The following is a 21,441-nucleotide window of genomic DNA, read 5'->3' on the forward strand; positions in this document are numbered from 1 at the left end:
CCTTCTTTTTATTACAAAACAGTAGATGTTTTTTTTTTTTACAAACAAAATAGTAGATGTTAAGTACTAATAAATCAGACGGAAAGAGAAGTTTTATATAGCAAAGTCACCGTAGCTAATAAGTATAACTAATAATACTTTAATCACCCACATTAAACAGAAAATATGATAGTAGTGCTATTTTGTTTAAAATTAAATATTATTTTGACTTGAGCACGGTTGGATAGCTCAGTGGTAAAGAGCTTATCCTCTGTCGTCCCAGGTCCTGGGTTCGACCCTGGCTCACTCCGAGAGTTTCATAGAACAGATACTCATTTGTAAGGCTATAAGCCATATTTGTCAAAAAAAAATATTATTTTGACTTTATGCCCATGCTTTAATGTATAAAAATGACTCGCGTTTGCATGCTATATTTTTTTAATTTTAACTCGAGAAAATGCAAATTTAATATGTGAAGTTCAATTTTCTACACGGGTACTTATTTCGGAACACTTATGAAATTTAAGTAATTATATTCGTACCGGTTTTTTATTAGAGTAATGTTATATATCCAAATTCTAGCTCAAATAACAAAAAAAATTGAAATTAACATAAATATAGATGACTAGTTTTAGTTAAATATTTTATATACATACCAGAGGTCTTTAATGTGAGGTAAACAAATCCGACATTACTATCTAAAATTTGAAACAATTTTTGCATAGCTATCATTTTCCATTTTTCCTTGTTACTGGCCTTTAACCTGTGCGAAGCAAGGGCGGGTATATAGTTCGTAATTTATTATTTATAATTAAATTTTAACATTATTTTATTAGTATTTTAGTATTAATGGATTGAATTTTAATTAAATTATATTATTCAACTGACTATATTTTCTCCCGATTACTTGAAAATGGACAAACCCTGATAAATACTCCCTCCGTCTCCTTTTACATGTCCATTTTGCTTTTCGAGAAGTCAAATTGACCAATTTTTGACTAAACATTACAAATTATCTACTCATCATTTCTAAAATCTGAAAGCTGCATATTAAAATAGATTAAATATACTTTCTAGTAATATAATTTTTATTATTTTTCTCAATTATCTGATATGTGTAAAGTTCAGTCAAAATATAGTCAATTTGACTGGTCTAAAGTCAAAATGGACATGTAAAAGAGGACGGAGAGAGTATATATACATGTCAGGATTTTAGTACATTTAATCCGAATTTAGTACACGTAGATTTAAAAATAAAAAAATCAGAAAATTCAAATCTTTTCCAAATATAGCCGATCGTGTAATACCTTTGAAAGATTAGTAATCTAATAAATCGAATTTCAACGTAATTTTGTAATCTTGATTTTTTTGACAACAATAACTTTTAAGATTAGAGTTAGAAAGGGTTATGTAATGGTTCGTGTTTATATCGAAATAGAACACGTTAACATTAAAAAGAGTTATATGATGGCTCTTGTTAAAAAAAGATATTCAAAATTGTATATTTATAATTTTATTTATAACATAATTATAAGTTTTTTAATGAAATATTACATGATAATGAATTGTTATGAGTGTTTTCAGTATTTGAAACTGTTTAACAATATAATACTAATAGACTCCACATTTGTAGACTTGTAGTACCAAAAGGAGAGTACCAAACCAAAAAATATAAATAAAACCTTGGATTACAAATTATACCCATGTTGGCTTATTATAGTATAGTATAGATAGTATAGATTAAACACCTTTTTAAACCAGCAGTTATATCAATAATGTAGTCCCCGAAGAGATAAGTTTCTTGACTTTTACCAACATCTTAATGTTTTCTTGTCTATCATATTTCTTTTCATTTTTTTGATTTTTGTACACAGCCGATTTTAGTTTTTCTATTTTGGGGAATAATTTTATTACTCATAGGTTTTGTGATTGTTAGTCCATCCAGGTATATCTTGTGAATTGAAACTTGTCAAATATTTTCGAGTCCAAATGTAGCCATTACATATCCCGTGCGTTAGTTTTTCAATATTTCAGGATCCATTCCCTTGTTTTTATCGTCTCTACTAGTTTTCAGCTAAAGAATAGGATGCTAACTGTTATCCATGGTGGTGGTGGAGAGATCCAGGAAGACGGAGAAAAAGGGTGTTAATTGGCTACAATTGTGCCTTAATTAAGAATCATGTTTATTATTAATTAAGTGCTTTTTGTATCATTTATGGCGGCCATGATTGGGGCTTATTTTGGCCTGTAGAGGCATTTAAATGCCATATTATTGGCTCATTTATGTTTCTTTTTTAGTTTTTTCATATTCACTCATATTCTTTTTTCGATTTTGTCTTGTTTTCAGGAGGTTTGATTGAGATTTCATGAATTTTACTTATTTATGGCTACTATCGAGAATCACGGTCCTTGGGTGTACAAGACAACTGAACTATGAATATCGATGAAGGGAATAAAGAAGACATCAGTTTTTAGTCTATTTGTAAACGATGTAATTTTGTAGAGCACTCTTTTTTCTCCTTGAGTTTTTTCCCCACAGGATTTTATTTTTGAGGGGTTTTAACGAGGCTCTTTTTTGTGGGTTATCTTTTCTTACTTGAAAGTCAATATTATCTAAACGTACGAAGTATTTACATACTTTCGGTTAGATGATATACTTTCTTGAATGAAAGAAACTCTGTCCATCCGGATATCATAATTTCTAATCTTGGTATAATACAACCGTTTTATGCAAAAAAAAAAAAAAAACCTTTTTAAACAAGTACCTCTTGCCAACTAGCTAGTAGATCCCATACTATGCTACCAGTCTACCACCCTTCTCTTTTCCTCTTGTTGTTCCCCTTGGAAATTTTCAACACAAAACCCCCACCCCCTGTCTAGTTGATTACTGTGGTCCAGTTTGTGACCCTCAAAGTGAGAGCGGAACCTTGGGATTATATATCGTATAATAATGATTGCATAGCCCAACCATATTCCTTTGTCTAGGTCACTTCTATTAATATTTGTCCATAAGAAATCTCACTAATCACTACACTAAATAAATTGTTTTTAGATAATATAGTCCACAGTGAAGATGTTTGTATTGGGCTCTAAATGTATCCTGCAGCCCAGATTAAATTTCATGACTATAGGTGCAGTCCAGAGCTAAAGTCCACAACTCAGAGGCCACAGAGTGAATTTATTTTGTTCAGTAGACATGTGGTCTAAAATATAAAGCTATCTTCATTGTGCAAAGAGCTAAATTCTGCAGGGTGTGCAGGCAGGGTAACAAAATAAGTGATAAGCTCTTAATGACCATGGTGGCCTTAAGTTGCCAAAGCCATTTCATAATCTACAAGAATTTTCGACATGTGAAGTCCAGACCTTGTATCTCATGTGCAATGCAGCCTTCTCAGAGCAATATCAAGGTAAAACTTCAATGTAATTTTTGCCATTTCCTGAACAAGCACACACACACATATCAAGAACTAAGAATTTGGTTTACTGTATGTTGTGGAGTAGAGGTAGTTATAAATGGAGCCGCCAAGGAGATCGGAAGGGCAGCTGTAGTTGCAGTGACAAATGCCAGAGGAATGGAAGTAGCTGGAGCTGTGGATTCTCACCTTGTTGGCCAAGACATTGGGGAGGTTTCTCCTCATCTCAATTGCCAGCTTTATCATTAGTAATACTACTTCATGTTCATAATGTTTATGATTTTTAATACAAGGTATGCGACATGGAAGAGCCTCTGGAAATACCAATAATCAACGATCTTACCATGATATTAGGCTCTATATCTCAGGTTCATAATTTTCTTTCATACAATTGAATGAGTATACTGACATGGAAAGCGAGTTACAAGCTGAGTTGTAATGCTTTTCGGAAAATTTAATGTATGAGCTAATAATTAAATATTTGGCAGTTGAAAGCAACTGCAGTTGTCGTTGATTTTACTGACCCTTCCAAAGTTTATGACAATGTGAAGCAGGTTAGTATCCTCGAATCATATATCTGCTAACATATAAACTTACGGAGAAAATTTAATGAGGGAACTGAGAATTTAACTCTGTAATGCTCAAGTCTTAACATTGAACTGGTTACCTAATATTTTTTCTATACCGATAGGCAACAGCATTTGGCATGAACAGTGTGGTCTATGTTCCTCGCATTAAACAAGATACAGTAATGGCATTGTCTGCATTTTGTGAGAAGGCCAGCATGGTGAGCAGAGGGTGAGATGTTTAAATTGTCCCCCTTCGAATTTTCATGATAATTCTGATACTTCTATACCTGCTACCAAATTTATTTTGAGTTCTGAGACTGCATTCCTTTTGAGAGCAAGTCCCTGCTGTAAAAAATTGTGACCTTTCAAAAATATTCTCAGGGTTGTCTGGTTGCACCAACTCTTTCTATAGGATCTATCTTACTCCAGCAAGCTGCAATTCAGGCATCCTTTCACTTCAAAAATGTGGAGATTGTTGAATCAAGGTCAAATCCGGGGGTAAGAAAATAAATGTAATTTTCTAGTGAGGATCTACACATCACTCTGTCCTTCGTACAGAAACTTGTCTAGTATTATTTAGTAATCTGAAGGTTCAAAATAAAAACTGGCCACATTATTCTTAAGAAAATCATATACATTGCTGCTATCATATATACAAAGACTTGGTAGGACAAACAAGGTGGAGGAATGAGTTCTTCCTTCTGCGTGCACTCTAGAATTCCATTTAATGTTATTGAATCATACCGTTGGATGTAATGTTTTTGGAGATGTTCAAGCTTTTGAGGTTATAAAATTTCAGCATGTATCCGACTATCTTTACTTTAACATAACGAACTTTGATTTGCGACAAGAAAGCTAGCAATTATGTGCAGGAACATAAAACATGAAAGCAAGATGTCAGCCAAGGCAATACCTTACAAGTATCAATAGACTGATGTTGTGTTTTGTGGCAGGATTTTCCATCTCAAGCAGCAGTACAGATTGCTAACAACCTCTCCGGCCTTGGTCAGATCTATAATAAAGACGACCTTTCAACAGACAGCACAGTAAGTCCAATACACAAATTTTTAGATTGGTCCAAAGACAATCAAAATACATGATTGATGATAAAAAAATTGTATGACCAGTTAATAACATTACTACTCCACAAAGGAAGATCTCTTCTCACTATAAAAAGACCCTCCATTAATAGAATCTAGTGTTTAGAACATTACAAACTAATACTGACAAAGTTGTTTCACATATAAGGCAAGGGGTCAAGTCGTAGGAGAAGATGGTGTTCGAGTCCACAGCTTGGTTCTGCCGGGGCTCCCCTCTAGCACCACACTATACTTCTCCAGACCAGGAGAGGTGCACATTGTCAAGTCCATATACTCTTTACATTACTTGAACATTATTACATACATCCCAGAACTAAAATCATGGATGCAATATGTTGGTTCTAGGTCTACACTCTTAAACACGACGTGACAGATGTGCAGAGTCTTATGCCAGGGCTAATTCTCGCCATTAGAAAAGTTGTGCGGCTTAAGGTACTTGAGATCAAATATCTATGTGTTGGCTGCTTCAAGATTTCAAGCCAGATCCATGTCACTTGCTAAATGTTTTGTTTGTGTTGCAGAATTTGGTGTATGGCCTGGAGAAATTTATGTAAAAGCTCAATCAATCACCAATGTGTTAATTTCTTGTTGCTGCATTATTCATGAGAAAACTAAATGTTGTTAGATGAAGGCATGATAATTGATAAAATGTAGTATTCTTTACCTTATTTTTTGGAACGCATTTTAAAATTTCTATAAAATACAGTTTCATAATATTTTTTTAATTTTTTTTCCTCAATAAAAGTTTAATGTTTACACTTTTATTTAAAAAAAATATAAAAAGATACAAAGACGTTATGGATTATACCTTATACCTTATACGAGCCTCAAAATGTATGCAAGTAGTGAATGTTAACAACAGGGCATATTCATTTATGTAATTAATGTAAGTTTGATCCAATGGTAATACTCTTCTTACGCATATATTCATTGAGATTTTAATGGATTATTTCTAATTTATGGATCTTAATGTATTGTATATTATTTTAATTTTGTGCGGATTCTTGATAAAATGTCGTAGGGTTGATATAGATTTATTAGGATTTAAGCACAATACTTCAAAATCTTATCGATTTCGATGGAATTTCAAAAAATTTAAAAACACAATGAGCAACCTACAAAATCCATCATTTTATCAAATTCAAAAAATTCATCAGCATTTAAATACCATCAGATTTTGATTGAATTTAAACAATCCCAATTGAATACTATCGTATTTTTAAGCATAACTTAAAATCGTAATTGAATACTAACAGATTTTATAACATAATTTAAATTCCAATTGAATATTCCGAGATTTCATTGAATTTTAAACAATTTCAATCGAATATTCTTAGATTTCATGAATAAAAAAACTCTTTAAAATCCCAAACGAATACACTCCTGAAATTAATATTAATTGTATGTAATTTATATTTAAGAGCACGTGTTATGAACAAGATAATTTACAAGTATATTGACAATAATATTTTTATTGGGAGAAAGTTTGGACCGACTTATAACTTCCGAAATTTTGAGATTTAGACAAATATTTTTGGACTACAACAATGATGGAATAAATTTTTTTTCTATTTAAATGCATTTTCCTCTTAAAAAAAAAGAAAATATGAACAAGTTAGTTTAAATTGATTTTTGTAAAAAAACTTTATTTTAAATTGAAAAGCTTTGCAACATAGTACTCCCTCCGTCCCTTGAGTAGTATACATTAGGGGACGGGGACGCGGCACGGACTTTAATGCTATAGTAAAGTGTAGTTTTATAATTTATTTTTAAAATTTTCTTTTTTTGAATTAAAATTTGGATGTTATATTTTTATTCAGAAAAAGAAAATTTCGTAGTTACGGAATTATATTTTACAAGAACGTTGAAAAGCAATTGAAAAGAAACGTACACGGGTATCACATATGCATACAATACCAGTACACAAGTACTATTCGTGTTCAGTGTTCAACCTAGCGTCGCATGTTTGTATACAACACTAATAAAAAAATCGGATCCCTCCACCCTCCCCCTTGTATGTTTCAAATACCACAACCTCGTCCACAGTACACATCTACTGCGCAGTACCACCTCTTCTCTCTAGGTCTCTCTCTCACCCCCCCTCTCTCTCTCTCTCTGTCGCGTACAAATGAAATTACATTTAGGCTTTTCATTGCTTAATCATGTTACTAATTTTCCAACGAATTAATCTACGTTCTGTTCTGTGTAGTAATTACACTTGTGTTGTTTATTAAAGCAAATTTGTGATTGTGGAATCAATATATGTGTATCTTGATTGTTCAGTGTATTCTTGTATATACATGTTTGTTGTTTTGTTTGAGTGAACTTGCAACTGCACATTTAGGTTTATCTATGAAAGAAAAGCCGCAATTGTTTTAATTATTTCACTTTCGAAAATTGTTTCATTCTGGTATATGAATAATCTCCGCGGTTATTTAGGCTTGTTGTGGAATATTCTTTGGACTTCTATTGTTTTGGAGTATATAAGCCTCACTTTTTGGAGATAATTGAATGTTTTCCTTGTTTATTATGATTTTCTGCGGCTTTAGGATCGAATTTAATAGTGATTCGGAATATAGCTTAGGTTTTGTTTGGGGATTCCTTTGAGCGTATGTAATTTTAGACCTGTTCTTGTCATTTCATTCATGATCGATTAAGGAATTTAATTGTTTTGTTTTGTGTTTTCTATAGATTAATTATTGGCCACTTTGGATTGTTTCCCTAGGCGCTACCTGTTTTTTTATTGTATTAAATTCGTTATCCGGGTTTTTATCATGTTTCCTTGTGCAACTATGCTGGCTAGCAATTTTGCCGAGGCAAGCGCTAATTTGAGCGTTGGAGGAATGATAAAATACTATGCTACATCATGGTGCATATTCTCTTTACAAGGTTGATAAATTTATTTAAGTTAAGCTATACATTGTTCTAGACAGGAAATCTCAGGTGCCTACTTGGACTCCGGCCACAAAAAATCAGGGAGGCAAATGGCGCCTTCTCGGATGGCTGGAGGGGGATCACATTCTTCTTCAAGTTCTGGCATTCTCTTCCAAGAGTACAATACATTGGAAAACACAAACATGAATACAGCTTTCGGGAACTCGTTGAATTCTCTTGCTGGCAGCATGCATCCTAACTTGGGACAATTTTCTGGGGATGCAAGTAATACAATGCTGAACAGAGTGAGAAGCTCTGGGCCCAGTGTTGGGGAAAGTTCGTTAGTTGCTGATGCAAACTCGGGACTTTCTGGAGGTCCTAATCTGCAGAGAAGTGCAAGCATCAGTACAGATTCTTACATGCGTTTACCAGCTTCACCCATGTCATTCTCATCCAACAATACAAGCATGTCAGGAACATCATCCATTGATGGGTTGTCCGCAGTGCATCAATACTCCAGTCAAGACTCAAAATTTCAACTGATGCAACAAAAGCAGCTGCAGCAAGGGGCTTCAAATTTCACGTCCTTGCCTACTGAAGATACAGGGCAAGCGCCACTTCAAAATGCTCCCAGATTCGTTCATGATCAATTTAATGCTTCTCATGTGCAGAAGAAACCTCGATTGGACAGTAAGCAGGAAGATATTCTGCAACAGCAGTTTATACAACAACTATTGCAAAAACAAGATTCCATGCAGTTCCAAGCATCCAATTCTCAGCATCAAGCTTTAGTTCAGCAGCAGAGACTAAGGCAACAGCAGCAACAATTGTCACAGCCTATGCCTTCAGTGAAGCAGACACAGTTATTGGACCAGCAGCAGCAGATGCAGATGAGACAGCAGCTTCAACAACAGGGTCTGCAGTCCTCATCATGCTTGAAGCGGCCGAATGACAGTGGTGTGTGTTCTCGCCGTGTGATGCAATACCTGTATCATCAGCGTCATCGACCACCTGTGAGTATATCTTTGAGGCTAGTTCTTTTGTACAAGTGGATACAGTTGTCTCCTCTAATCCCAATTGTTTTCTCTTGCAAAAATTCGAAGAAAAATGTTTTACTTTTGTTCCAAAACATACTATATTGAAACGCGAATTCTTTCTGATCACAATACATTAGTTTCCCTTTTTTTAGTTTCAGCTTTAAATTCAACTTCAATTTTGATGACATCAATTAAATTTTATAGGATAATAATATTGCCTACTGGAAGAAGTTCGTGGCTGAGTACTATTCTCCACGTGCAAAGAAGAGGTTGTGCTTGTCGTTATATAATAATGATGGGCAGACATCCAGTGGTGTACTCCCCCAAGCAGCCATGGTTTGATTTTGTTGCTAACTAAAACTCTTATCAAATCTTTCAAATGCGTTAATGTCTCTATGTCTTTATTGTTGTTATCTTCTGTTTCATTTAACTAATGGTGTTTTTTAAAGCATTACTTCACTATACATTGAATCATTTCGTGCCTCTTGCTTACTAATTTTGTTTATTTACTTCTTTTTTTGAAAAGGATTCATGGCAATGTGACATGTGTGGTTCAAAATCAGGACGAGGATTTGGTGAGTAAATCTATGTTTGTGTCGTTGCATCTTTTGGATCTTTTGTCGTTTATCTACTTACAGGAAGCACTGTATGGCGCATTGAAACCCTGTATCCTATACATGCATAGAGTAGTCATTGTTAGTAAAACTAAGACGTGATGTTTGTGTGGCTTCTGTCAGACAGTGATTCAGTGAATGTAGTTTATACCTTTAATTTGCATGTATGGTTGAACTACTTTTTCTCCTTTTCTTTTTGATTTTGCTTGTAACCTGCGTGCCATCCATATTTCAGTGTTACAACAGATAGCGCAATAATTTGTTGTATGTAATTGCCCACTAGAACCTGTTTTTCCACTTGCATAAATTAGTCAAATGCATCTTGGCATCATGTTCTCTGTGCTTTCTTGGCACCCTAGAAAGCAGGAGTATAATTGTTAGCCTATTACCGATCTAATAATATATTTCCTCTAGTGGAACTTCTTCTTGCATATTAATGTCTATATCAGCATACCTGAAATCGGACGGATGCTTATCATCTTCTATGTCCGGATAAAGCGTAGTCTTATTACTTGTACTGTCACTACTCGACTCAATGAAGGCTTAAAAAATTCAGCATGTTATGATGATTGACCATATGAGATCCATTGAGTGCATATGACCTTTTATTGAAGTACTAAGGTTGTGTTCTCTTGAAAGTGGAATGAGGAAGAAATAAAATGTAAAATAGTAACAAATTTTATGGAGAAAGAAGATTGTATGAGTGAAATAGTGAATGAACAAGGAAGAGTCTAAATTTTCTATGATGAGGATTGTAGGTAAAATGATGAAGAGATGGAATGGAGTATTCCTTTCAAAACATGCGGGATAGAATTTTAGTTTAATTAGCTTGGAATGGAATGAAAGAAAGAATGAAAATTATAAACATTTTCCTCAATATTCCCTCAATAAAAGTATAGATTTCATTCCATTCTCACCTCATCCCATTCCATCCAAGTGAACACAGCCTAACTGTATTAGTTGCCTAAGGACAATTATATAGAATATGTATCAATGATGATATAATGAGTTTAACAGTTTCTGTTTTTTTTTTTTTTTGAAACAGAGTCAACTTTTGAAGTGCTTCCTCGACTCAATGAAATCCAATTTGGCAGTGGTGTGATTGATGACCTATTGTTTTTGGATTTGCCTCGTGAATGTAGGTTCCCTTCTGGAATAATGATGTTGGAATATGGTAAAGCAGTTCAAGAAACTGTATATGAACAGCTCCGAGTTGTTCGTGAGGGTCAACTGCGCATAATATTCACTTCCGATTTGAAAGTGAGCATTTTACGCTGCATATTGATATCTAAGAATTAACATGTCTTTGAAATTGTTTATCTCACTAACTCTGCTGTGCATTCCGAAACATCTGAATGCTAATGTACATTAACATATCTTACAGATATTATGTTGGGAATTTTGTGTAAGGCGCCATGAAGATCTTATTCCTCGCAGATTCGTTGCACCACAGGTTTGCAACTTGTTGACCTTTTTTAAATAAAATTAAATTTCTCTACCGATTAATCGGATTGTGGTGTATAATGTTTGAAAGACACACACACACACACACATGTACATACATACATGCATGCATACATGTGTGTGTGTGTGTGTGTGTGTATGATATATATAGGGTTGCACTCGACAAAGAACACTATCATAATACTTCATTTTTCATAAAACAATGATTTGTTAAGATTATTATCACATGGTTAAACACCAATTAAACTTAATATATAAAATCTAATATTCAAGCTCATCCAAATTATTAATACGAAATATTATAGAATCTAGAATGGAATCTAGAACAGAATCCAGAATAGAATCGTATGTATATTTTTTTGCACGATTAGTTTTGCATAGAATCATGTTTTTTTTAATCCATATTTATTATTAAACATGTTAGATACTATTATTATTATTATTCATAATAAAAGGTTAATTAGCTTAAAATTAGAATTTGATTCAAGTTTTAGATGAGATTTTGTATTCGAGTCTGAAGTGTTTTTCTTTGGTCTTCTTTTAAGGTTGTTCTTCTTTGAGCAATAGCATGTATATATAATGTATTTAAACATTTGACAGGAAAGTATGTGAGCATTTGAATTTTTTGAATTAGATGAATACATAGTAATCTGAAATAATTTACTAAAGTTAAAATAAAATATTATGTGTAGGTCAATCAGTTGCTACTGGTTGCACAGAAATGTCAAAGCACAATTGCTGAAGGTGGAACTGGTCGGGCTTCACAGCAGAATCTGCAAAACAACTGCAGCATGTGAGTTTTTTACCTTTATTATTGTAGTAGTAATTATGAAAGTCAATTTGTTCGCGTAAGATCTACATTAATGACCCTACAGAATCTTTCTGATTTTAGATTCAAATTATTCAACTGTGAGTGTGAATATGTTCCATCTCCTTTCCTTATACCTGTCTAAATTAAATTCAAATTTTGATAAATAAAACCCTAGAGTCCATAATGCTTGTGTATACTAATTACTACATTAAAATGACTGATATTATCATTACTGATCAAAATAATCAAATATGTGTGTGCAAGGGTTGATGCTTAATCTTTTAATTATAGAAAACCTGTTAAGTTTAATCATTTTGAAAGAGGAATACGGAAAGCGGGAAAGGAGACGATAGGGGGTCATTTGAATTTCAAGGAGTGAGTTTTAATAATAGGATATTGAGAGTTGCTGTGATTAGTTTGTTATATTAATTATGCATTGTGAATGTTTTTTCATTTGGATATATAAAGAATATATGATAGCAAATTAATTCTGACACACCAGTAAAAGCTTTAACATGTCTTTTATAATGAAGATCTAATGTTATGCTGTGCAAATGGTAGATTTTAATACTAGATATTGGTTGGATATGTGATAACATTTGAACTATATTGAATTCCTAAAATTGTAGATTTTTGAGCTATGGTATTTACTGAGATTTGGTCCTAGTGATTATGATATGATACAGGTCTTTGATATCAATATGGTGTTTGCATATATTTGTGTTCTTATGTGAATTTGAAGAAATAATATTTGCGAGCACTTTCTAGCTCTACGTTTAATAGATTCTTTTTAAATTATATTAGGATGTGCTAATATATAAATTTACTTATTAGTATTACACTGGTAATTCTAGACCCCTAAGTAAATCTGTATCCTGTGTCCTTTTACCGGAAAAAGGTAGTGTTTCTGTAAGTTGGCATGAAACCTTATTTACCTTCCTTTTGATATTCAAATTATTAAACCCAATGGATTCGCTAGGATGCTGCTTGGCATCAATGGAGCCGGAATGATTGGTGTTCTTTAATACCTTTTTGGTGGAGCAGGCAACCATTGCGGCTAGTTTCGTGAAAAGACATTATAAATATGTATGAAATTGGTGCTAAAAAGGAACACCAGTGCATGTATAAACTAATATGAAGCAACTGGAGAGGCTTGTGGTCTATGATACATGATTCTAAAAATGCTAGTAAGTGTTCATTTGTTTTTTTGCTTATTGAAGATGAATGGCAGTAGAATCTGACCGCCTCATCAGTTAAGTTCATTTGGATTGATACTAGCTCCAACTGAACGATTCAAATACAGCTGATTGAATCCTACCCAAAAACTTGGCTGAAGCGCTAAGAAGTGTATTCATGTGCTCACTGCTGAAATATGATTTCATGGCTCTATATATTATGGTCCACTGCTTATAATAACTAGTACTGTTTTAAAATTTAAATGACATGTGATAAATTTATATTATATTTGTTTATTACATAATCGTGTAATTGATATATTTAATCTATATTATATTAATATTTATTTAGTACATAACAATTAATTTTAGTTTTATTTATAAAAATAAAATTAAAATAATTGCATAGTATTTTGATAGTGACCAAGATTGATAAATTACAATCAATAATAATGATATATAATAGTAATATATTAGATTTTAGTAAAGACGAAATATAAAATAGTATTATTCAGACGTTTAATAATTTCTTTAACAAATAATATTAATCATTCAGCATTCAGATTTATTATTCATTCAGATTATTCAGATATATTAATCATTCAGATATTTTTTGTTCAGATTTGCCAAATGACCCCTAAGTGAATTAGCACCGAGAAAGCCCCAAGGAAATACTGTTTTCTAATTAGTATGCTTGCACCACTTGACAACCTATTTCCGGGATTTTTACCCATTGAAGTAGCTCAAAAAGGGCCATGGAGCTTTTTTTTCCATATCATTCGCGCAGTACACCGTCTCAAATTTACATTTATAGATTTGAGTTTTTCTTACGATCTTGAATCTGTCGTTTAGTTGCATTTTGACAATGATATTATGTCCCTGGGTTCCAGTTTCACATACCATTTATGTTATATGGGTTTCAAGTTTATTGTCAACCCTCTACTTTAGATTGATTTTTGCTGCTCTGTTGCCACATTTGCTGTCACTGACGTGTTTATTTGCCCACAGGTTTGTCTCAGCTGGGCGGCAACTTGCAAAGCGTTTGGAATTACCGTCTTTGAATGATTTAGGATTTCCAAAAAGCTACGTGAGGGGCTTGCAGGTAGGTTCAGACGTTCAGTAATATCAGGGCTACTTATCTTTTATGTGACATGCTGTCTATTTTTCTCTATTTTCATTTATCATTTTTTGCTAAAAATATTTCTAACAGATCTCTGAGATCGTCAATAGCATGAAAGGTTTTATGGCTTTCTGCAGAGACCAAAAGTTAGGGCCTATAGGTAACTACTCATTTTCGCGAGATTTTTTTTTTTTTTATTTGTTCTGCTTTGATTATTTCTGAACAATAAAATCAAGACCTTATGAATGACATATGACGTGTTGTGGTGATTGTCATTTTCAGAGGCTATGAAAATTATTTCTGGAGGTGCAAATCCTGCTAAGCTTCATCTGCAAAAGATGCAGGAGTTGGAACAGTTAGCAGGTAGCCAGGGTTTGTCAAGTGATTGTAACACACTCAACAAGCCAGTAGCACAACAGCTTGGACTCGGCAATCAAGAGAGCAATAACTATACAATGGTTAATAGAGGAGCATTGAGTGGCTCAACTGAAGCTGCTTTAAATTGTTCAAACTACCAGAATCAGCTGACTAGACAAAATTCTATTAATTCAAACTCTAATTTACATCAGCAGGAGGCAATTTCTTCCCTTAGCAACCTGAACCAAATTTCTTCCTCAGCAGGTTCTCGCTTGCAGAATCTACCAGTCAGTGGCTTCTCAAAACCTCATCTCCTGCAGCCTCAGCGGTGTTCAAGTGGTAAAACTTCTCTTCATCAGAACCATTCCCAAACTTCTCACACGAATCAGGTTGTGCAGCAGAACATGATTCAGCAACTACTGCAGAATATAAACAAGGGCAATACTGGGAGTCTGCCACAACAATGCCATTCTGGCCAAAGTGCTAGTGGGAGTGGTGGCAGAGATAGACCTGGGTTTGGGATTAGCGGTTCAGCAGCAGGAACTGTCGATGCCTATGGCTCTGGAGGTGCTAATGGATCTGTGACGACTACAAGCGACAGTCGCAGAGGAACTTCCAATAGCGAGTCTTCTGCAGCTGGCAACTGCCAGAAAGCACCAGATGTGGCACAAAATGTGCAGCTATCAGAAGAATATGTTCAGGAACTGGTGAATGAGTTCAGAGACAGTGGTTATTTTAGCGGTGATCTTGAGGATGGTTTGCCCTTTAGTTGTACGGAAGAATAAGAAGCTGATGCTTGTTATTGGCGAATCAAACAAGTTGCTTGTACATGATTATCTGTTTTGGCTTCCAAATTTGGATTTATTCTTTCTTTTCATTTTTGTCGGTAGTGGGAACAGAACAAATAGACCTGTCAGAATATGGTTTTGGACCAATTTTGGTTGATTAATATGGATTTGGCTGGTTTATGAACCAAAATCATATATTACTATATTATTTCATATATGGTTATAATTTGGTTTGGTTTTATATGGTTATGGATTAAAATATGGATATTTATATTTGTATCAAAATTTACCGGTTCCTTCAAGCAGTGGGTCATCAGAATCAGCTCAATGAGATATAATCAGATCCTGGTCACTTGTGATGTATATGTTGTTGGTGTTGCAATCAGGATGCCACAAAAGGTGATCCTCAAATGAAGTCACAAGCTCCCCTCGGAAGTTCCAGACAGCAACTGTTCGGTTCCTGAACGTCAGGAACAATTGGTTTTCATACAGAAAAATGAATGCTGATGGGAGCCATAAATTCAGTTTTGCTGACTTCCGTTTGCTCAGAATTCCCTACCTGCTTAACATAATTGTCATCATTTATTTTTCTTTGAAATATGGATATCATATATTTGATCCTAATTTTGGATTAAAAAAAAAGTGATTTCAAAACCAACCAAATCCAAATAAAATATGACTTTTTGTTAGACCAAATTTTAAAAATTGATTTGGTTTGGACTGGATATATGGTTTGGACCTATATTGTCAGGTCTAAGAACAAATATCGAGTTTGTGATGTCAAAAAGCTAAAGGAATCAACTTGATTTCGCTCAGCTAATTTTGCATTTGTTTGCTAGTATTCTTGTAGCAATTCTTCGTCCTAGGTGGGGGGATTGAAATGCTTAAACTAAATAGCTCAGTTGAGTCCTTTGGTATGCATTATCATTGCTCCCCAGTTGATTCAGTTACCGGCTCAGGCTAAAGAGGAGTCTTTATGTTGCCAGAGAATTAAATAGATGCGTAAATAACTCGATAACCAAAACAAAAGATTAAATCAATTTGAAGGTCATCAAAACGCTAAAAATTCTGTATACTTGAAATTAAAATAAAAAAAATGACCACAAGCACTTTGTTTTGCACATGAAATATCGCACAAGAAATTGACAGAGACTTGTAGGGAAGATAATTTACAATACACCTCACTAATACCAAACTCGCAATTTCATCTAACAAAAAAAAAAAGGCAATCAAGCAAAAAAAAAAAGTTCTAACTTGCTTGCTTTTCTCTATGTATCTAGTATTTCTTAATTCTCTGACCAAGCTCATATGGGCAAATGAAGACAGAGTCCAAGCATAAGCCACCTTTAGTGTGTGTGCAATCTATCTGTGACATTGAAAACTTAATCTTTGTTAGTGCATTTGAGTTCTGTACCATAAAATCTCCCACATGATGGTGAACCCATGTGTTTGGTTTGCTCAAATAACAACTGGTTGCAGCGTGTTGATCATCTGAAGTGGACAACTTGAAGTGGACGGGTCTAATGTCCCAGCCATGAACTGTTTTGGAGGCACTGCCACGCCGTTCGTGCCCTTTCGGGGCGCCACTCAGCTGGAGTCGGAAGAATAGACTGTAAACTCCTGCAGGAAATTCGAATTCAAGATCTCCAGCAACTTCTAACCACCATGTTTGTTGGAGATATGCAATTGTTTTGAATCTAAACATTTTCACAGTAATTAACTCGAATTAGAATAAAAAATATTCAGCTCATAACAAGTAGACAACATGACCCTTCTCATATTAGAACACTTTAAGCACTTTTTTCAGTAGATAACTCGTGTTAGAATAAAATTAAATTTCTCATGTTAGAACACTTTAAACGCCTTTTTCAATAGACAACTCGTGTCAGAAAAAAAAAAATTGGTACGCAAGAGGTAACAACATGATTTTACTCATTTAGAACACTTTGATACATAGTACTACAGCTAACAAGTATGGTAATTACCTGGATTCATCAGAAGAGAGATGATTCCAGTATCTCCGATCATCTATACCCGTTATCTTTAATCCTCTCCATGATATCGAAATGCACACCCCTCCTTTCCTCTTCTCCAGCCAAACCTCCTGCAAATTTTGTCATGTCCAAAACAAAATTATACTCCAAAATTTCAAAAGCTCCAAATGGAAACCAAAATCAAACAAAAAAAATGAAAATACCTTTGTGAAACCGGGACCAAAGCGATTAGGAGCGGACAAGAATGCATAAATATCCTTCTTGATCAAATTGTTAAAACCAGTACTAGCACTAGTCCTGGTCCTAAGTTTGTCAACAAGAATCTGATAGTTCTCAGGCAACTTGGATTCCCATACAAAGTCCGCGGAAGAGGCCCTGTGAAACGTTTTGTTCAACAGGGCTGATTTACATATCTCCGGGGGCTCCAAGTAGCCGAGAATCACGGCCAGGCACATCTCTGGCACGCCTTCGAGTCCGGTCTTCGATGAGCCACCATGATCAGAGCCAGAGCCAGAGCCATTCTCACCGTCCAAACCAGAAATTCCACTTCCCATGTACACTATGTGTATCAAAAATGCAAGACCAGACAGATTTTTGTGAAGTTTAGTTTTGGAGCAAATGCATAAAAGAAGTATTAAAGAGGCTGATCAAATTGGAATCTGATACATTCTCAATTGGTGGATAAAATTAGTGTGTGCTGAGATTCTTTCCATTTGGCTAATAAAGGATCGGAAAGCTAGCTAGAGGCGAATAAATAAATATCTGATGCCTTTCATATTCGATCTTCTATTAAAGATAATTTATTTTATGTGATTTGAGTTTGAAGAGAAACGCAACCATTTAAGATACAAATTTGACGGTGATATGCTGCTATAAGTCTACAAGCCTACAAGACTATAATAACTGCGTTTTGCATGCATGTCACGCGTTTCTGACTTTCTGTGAATCCTCAAATAGTATTCCTAAAGTTAACGTTGTTTGCTCGCGTTGCCACATGTTTACTACAGTAAAATTTAATTACTCCCCTGTCCCATTTTAATTGATGTTTGACTTTTTGACACGTATGTTGAGGTGTAAAAAAATAGCATCTACGCTCAATAAAAAGATTTAATTCTTATATCAAATAAAAGTTTAGATTCTAAACTTTTATTTGATATAAATTTTATAAACAATAATTATGTTTAGATGTGATTTTTTTAACACCTTAAAATACGTGTAAAAAAGTCAAAAGCAGTTAAAATGGGACGGAGGGAGTATAATTTAAATCATTGTATAAATTTATTTCAGAATGATTTATTTATAAAAATTAACATACAATTTATTAGAAATCTAATTTTTATATGTTTATTTCATTAGATACTCCATTATTATTTAAAAAATCAAAATTTATCTTAGTATTTGAAGATGAAAGAACAATTAAACCAGATTTAATCAGTATTATGAAAATATTACTGTAAAGAATATTGACAGATTAAACTGATTTTCAAGTTTGACGCCGTGATAAGAAAACAAATACGGTCTACGACAATCCAAAACACTGGCCATACTGTCATAAATTGTGCAAGACAGTGTGGATATCTAGCGTAGCAAAAAACAGTGTGGAAATCAATGTTATGAACATAAAATAATAAGCCACGTTAGTAATTTTATAAATGAGTACCGTCAACTTAGTAGAAGAGACCACGAGCGGTGTATTGGATTGGGATTTTAAAGCATTTTTTTGCATTCATGAAATCCGAGGGTATTCGATTGGGATTGTTTGAAATCCATTAAAATCTTGAGGTATTCAATTGAGATTTTAAACTATGCTACAAAATCTAGTGGTATTCAATTGGGATTTTAAATTATGCTTTAAAATCCGATGGTATTCAATTGGGATTGTTTAAAATCTATTAAAATCTGATGGTATTCAAATGCTGATGGATTTTTTTTTTCATTTCATAAAATGATGGATTTTGTGGCATTCTTCAATGTATTTTAAGTTTTTTGAAATCCCACCAAATTCAATGGGATTTTGAAGCATTGTATCTAAATCCTATCAACTCTGCGACATTTCATCAAGAATCCGCAAAAAATCAAAATCCCATACAATCCATTAAAATCCATAGACTAAAAACAATGCATTAAAATCCCAATCGAATACACCCCCGCACGTGTTGTAATTGCTGTCTGCAGATTGACATTATTACGGGACCGTTTGGATGAGTTTAAAATAAGTGCTTTTTGCTTAAAATAAAATAAATGAAATAGAAGTTAGAAGTTAATTGAGATTTACAAGTGATTAAACTGTTTGGCAAAAAAGTAGAAATCATAAAACAAAAATTAGGAATACTAACTTTTTATAAGTGCTTCTCGATTTTTTACACAAACGGTACGAATAAGTGTTTCTAACTTAAAAATTCAGAAGGGTGGCTTTTAAGCCTGCCCCAAACACCCACTACATACTCTCTATCTATAAGAATCAAAAGTTATAATAAAATACTACCAAGAAGGCAAGAACCACCAATCCACCATGGATGACCTTATGGCAAAACCTTGCTTATTTCCCCTTGAACCAATGAGATGTATAACGTGCTTGACGTATCATTCATTGACATGCTTTGTACACCAAACTGACCGATCAACTAATTTCTTTGTTTTCTAATGAATAATGACATGTGTATATATTAGCAACCAATTCTTAGAAGTGTGGTTTAAGTCTCTCCGTGTATGGGTTCGAATATCTTAGAATTTATCTTTATATAATCTAATTTTTCGAATCGGTAATATATGAGATCTGTCCGAACTAATCAACTCAACTCTATATATGAATATCAGTTATTTGATTAATATGTCGGATTTCTTAAAATCTAACTCAAATGTATGTATAATTATCAATTATTTTAATAAAATACGTTTCAAATAATTGATGAATATTAATTTAGACAATTTTTTATATTTATATTTCAAAACTTTCCAAAATAGTAAAATTTTATGATATAAAAACTAATTACGTTCACTATTTTATTGTATTATACTTATTTTATATATATGCTGTCAGTGGGTTTCACTACTTTACGCTCTTTTCTGTTTATATATTTATATGTTTTTTCATTGTATTTTAAGACTCCGGTTAATTATAATTCTATAACTCACTACACCATATATTGGATTCAACAACACTTTTTTCAGTGGATCTATGGCTACACTGTTTTTTATCGTTATCATTAATATAAATAAATATCACTGTACACAAGATTTCATATTTAAGGCTATGCTAAATTCCGTGTAGCCGTTGCTCCATATGAAAAATGTAACCAAACTTAATACAAATAGACGGGACATAAATTACTAAAGGCGGATTACGACAAAATACAAATATTTTCATTGGAGCAGGTTAAATAAAAGTATTCATAGCTCTCAATCTCTCACAACTCACTCTACCCTTTTTCGAATCCCTCTCTCTCACCACCCTCTTTCGCACATCTCTCGCAATCGCTCCCGCACATCTTTCTCAACTTTCTCACCCTCAGGAGACTTAGGGATCATTTGTTAAATCTGAATCAAATTTCTGGATGAGTAAAAAATCTGAAGGAGTAAAATTTCTGGACGAATATATTTTTCTGTCATTTGTTAAATCAGAATAAAATTTCTGAATGAATAAAAAATCTAAATAAAATTTATAATGAATAATATAACCAAAATATTTTACAATATGTAAATAAAGACTATAAACTATATTTATAGCAAAATATCATAGATTATAAAGCTTAAAATACATAAAATGAACATGAGCATTTAGCAAAAACGTACAAAATTTATTTATTATTAATATAAAAAATACATGTTAACGATCCAAATATTGTATAATAGAATTTTATAAAAAATTATAATTCAAGTTAAGGCTTGTCTTATGTTACTAACTTTCTACATGATCATAAAAATAAAATTAAATAAGAGATAAATAAATTAAAGAGGGTTAAGAATAGTATAACTATACTTATATTAGAAATTATGCGCAGACACTAGAGTGAAGGCACCGGCAATTTCTGGACCACAGAGCCTCAATTTTGTAGGATGAGTCGTCCAGCTAGTTTTGGTGTCGTTCAGCTTCAAGAATAATTGTAAACAAACAGTCTTAATGAAAATACATATATCGTCCAGCAT

The 21,441-nt window shown here is 33.4% G+C and overlaps 3 protein-coding genes across 4 annotated transcripts; 2 read left to right on the forward strand and 1 right to left on the reverse strand.

The window, feature by feature from the left end:
* The first annotated feature begins 3,124 nt into the window (after positions 1-3,124).
* LOC108222090 (dihydrodipicolinate reductase-like protein CRR1, chloroplastic) lies at positions 3,125-5,729 on the forward strand. The gene is made up of 10 exons (XM_017395984.2): positions 3,125-3,386; positions 3,483-3,605; positions 3,686-3,760; positions 3,881-3,946; positions 4,084-4,179; positions 4,343-4,459; positions 4,915-5,007; positions 5,210-5,311; positions 5,407-5,493; positions 5,583-5,729. The coding sequence occupies exons 1-10, from the start codon at positions 3,270-3,272 to the stop codon at positions 5,613-5,615; spliced, it is 909 nt and encodes a 302-aa protein (XP_017251473.1). The 5' UTR covers positions 3,125-3,269; the 3' UTR covers positions 5,616-5,729.
* Positions 5,730-6,969: 1,240 nt separating this feature from the next.
* LOC108223914 (probable transcriptional regulator SLK3) lies at positions 6,970-15,542 on the forward strand. 2 transcript variants are annotated; one of them, XM_017398385.2, is made up of 10 exons: positions 6,970-7,144; positions 7,991-8,948; positions 9,177-9,308; positions 9,499-9,547; positions 10,632-10,846; positions 10,971-11,039; positions 11,743-11,843; positions 14,045-14,138; positions 14,247-14,316; positions 14,439-15,542. In XM_017398385.2, exons 2-10 carry the CDS (start codon positions 8,046-8,048, stop codon positions 15,296-15,298), a joined length of 2,493 nt encoding a protein of 830 aa, XP_017253874.1. In that variant the 5' UTR covers positions 6,970-7,144; positions 7,991-8,045; the 3' UTR covers positions 15,299-15,542. The 2 variants fall into 2 exon arrangements, with proteins under 2 accessions (XP_017253874.1, XP_017253875.1); XM_017398386.2 differs by having other exon boundaries at positions 7,007-7,144; positions 7,995-8,948.
* An 816-nt stretch (positions 15,543-16,358) lies between these two features.
* Positions 16,359-18,106, reverse strand: LOC108220991 (F-box protein PP2-A13). The gene is made up of 3 exons (XM_064093373.1): positions 17,499-18,106; positions 17,287-17,405; positions 16,359-16,998 (listed from the first exon to the last, which is right to left on the reverse strand). Exons 1-3 carry the CDS (start codon positions 17,847-17,849, stop codon positions 16,578-16,580), a joined length of 891 nt encoding a protein of 296 aa, XP_063949443.1. The 5' UTR covers positions 17,850-18,106; the 3' UTR covers positions 16,359-16,577.
* Between the last annotated feature and the right edge of the window lie 3,335 nt (positions 18,107-21,441).

Source organism: Daucus carota, chromosome 5 (assembly GCF_001625215.2).
Source record: "Daucus carota subsp. sativus chromosome 5, DH1 v3.0, whole genome shotgun sequence".
NCBI lineage: Eukaryota > Viridiplantae > Streptophyta > Magnoliopsida > Apiales > Apiaceae > Daucus > Daucus carota.

What these genes read in the sequence shown, in the direction of transcription:
- LOC108222090 (XM_017395984.2), top strand. Translation starts at nt 3,270, where the DNA reads ATGACCATGGTGGCCTTAAGTTGCCAAAGCCATTTCATAATCTACAAG. An exon ending in AATCAAGGTCAAATCCGGGG is followed by an intron (nt 4,460 to 4,914) that starts GTAAGAAAATAA and finishes GTTTTGTGGCAG; the next exon opens with GATTTTCCATCTCAAGCAGC. An exon ending in ACTTCTCCAGACCAGGAGAG is followed by an intron (nt 5,312 to 5,406) that starts GTGCACATTGTC and finishes TGTTGGTTCTAG; the next exon opens with GTCTACACTCTTAAACACGA.
- LOC108220991 (XM_064093373.1), bottom strand. Translation starts at nt 17,849, where the DNA reads ATGGGAAGTGGAATTTCTGGTTTGGACGGTGAGAATGGCTCTGGCTCT. An exon ending in TTGGTCCCGGTTTCACAAAG is followed by an intron (nt 17,406 to 17,498) that starts GTATTTTCATTT and finishes CAAAATTTGCAG; the next exon opens with GAGGTTTGGCTGGAGAAGAG. An exon ending in CTCTCTTCTGATGAATCCAG is followed by an intron (nt 16,999 to 17,286) that starts GTAATTACCATA and finishes GAAAATGTTTAG; the next exon opens with ATTCAAAACAATTGCATATC.
- LOC108223914 (XM_017398385.2), top strand. Translation starts at nt 8,046, where the DNA reads ATGGCGCCTTCTCGGATGGCTGGAGGGGGATCACATTCTTCTTCAAGT. An exon ending in TACTCCCCCAAGCAGCCATG is followed by an intron (nt 9,309 to 9,498) that starts GTTTGATTTTGT and finishes TTTTTTGAAAAG; the next exon opens with GATTCATGGCAATGTGACAT. An exon ending in CCAAAAGTTAGGGCCTATAG is followed by an intron (nt 14,317 to 14,438) that starts GTAACTACTCAT and finishes TGTCATTTTCAG; the next exon opens with AGGCTATGAAAATTATTTCT.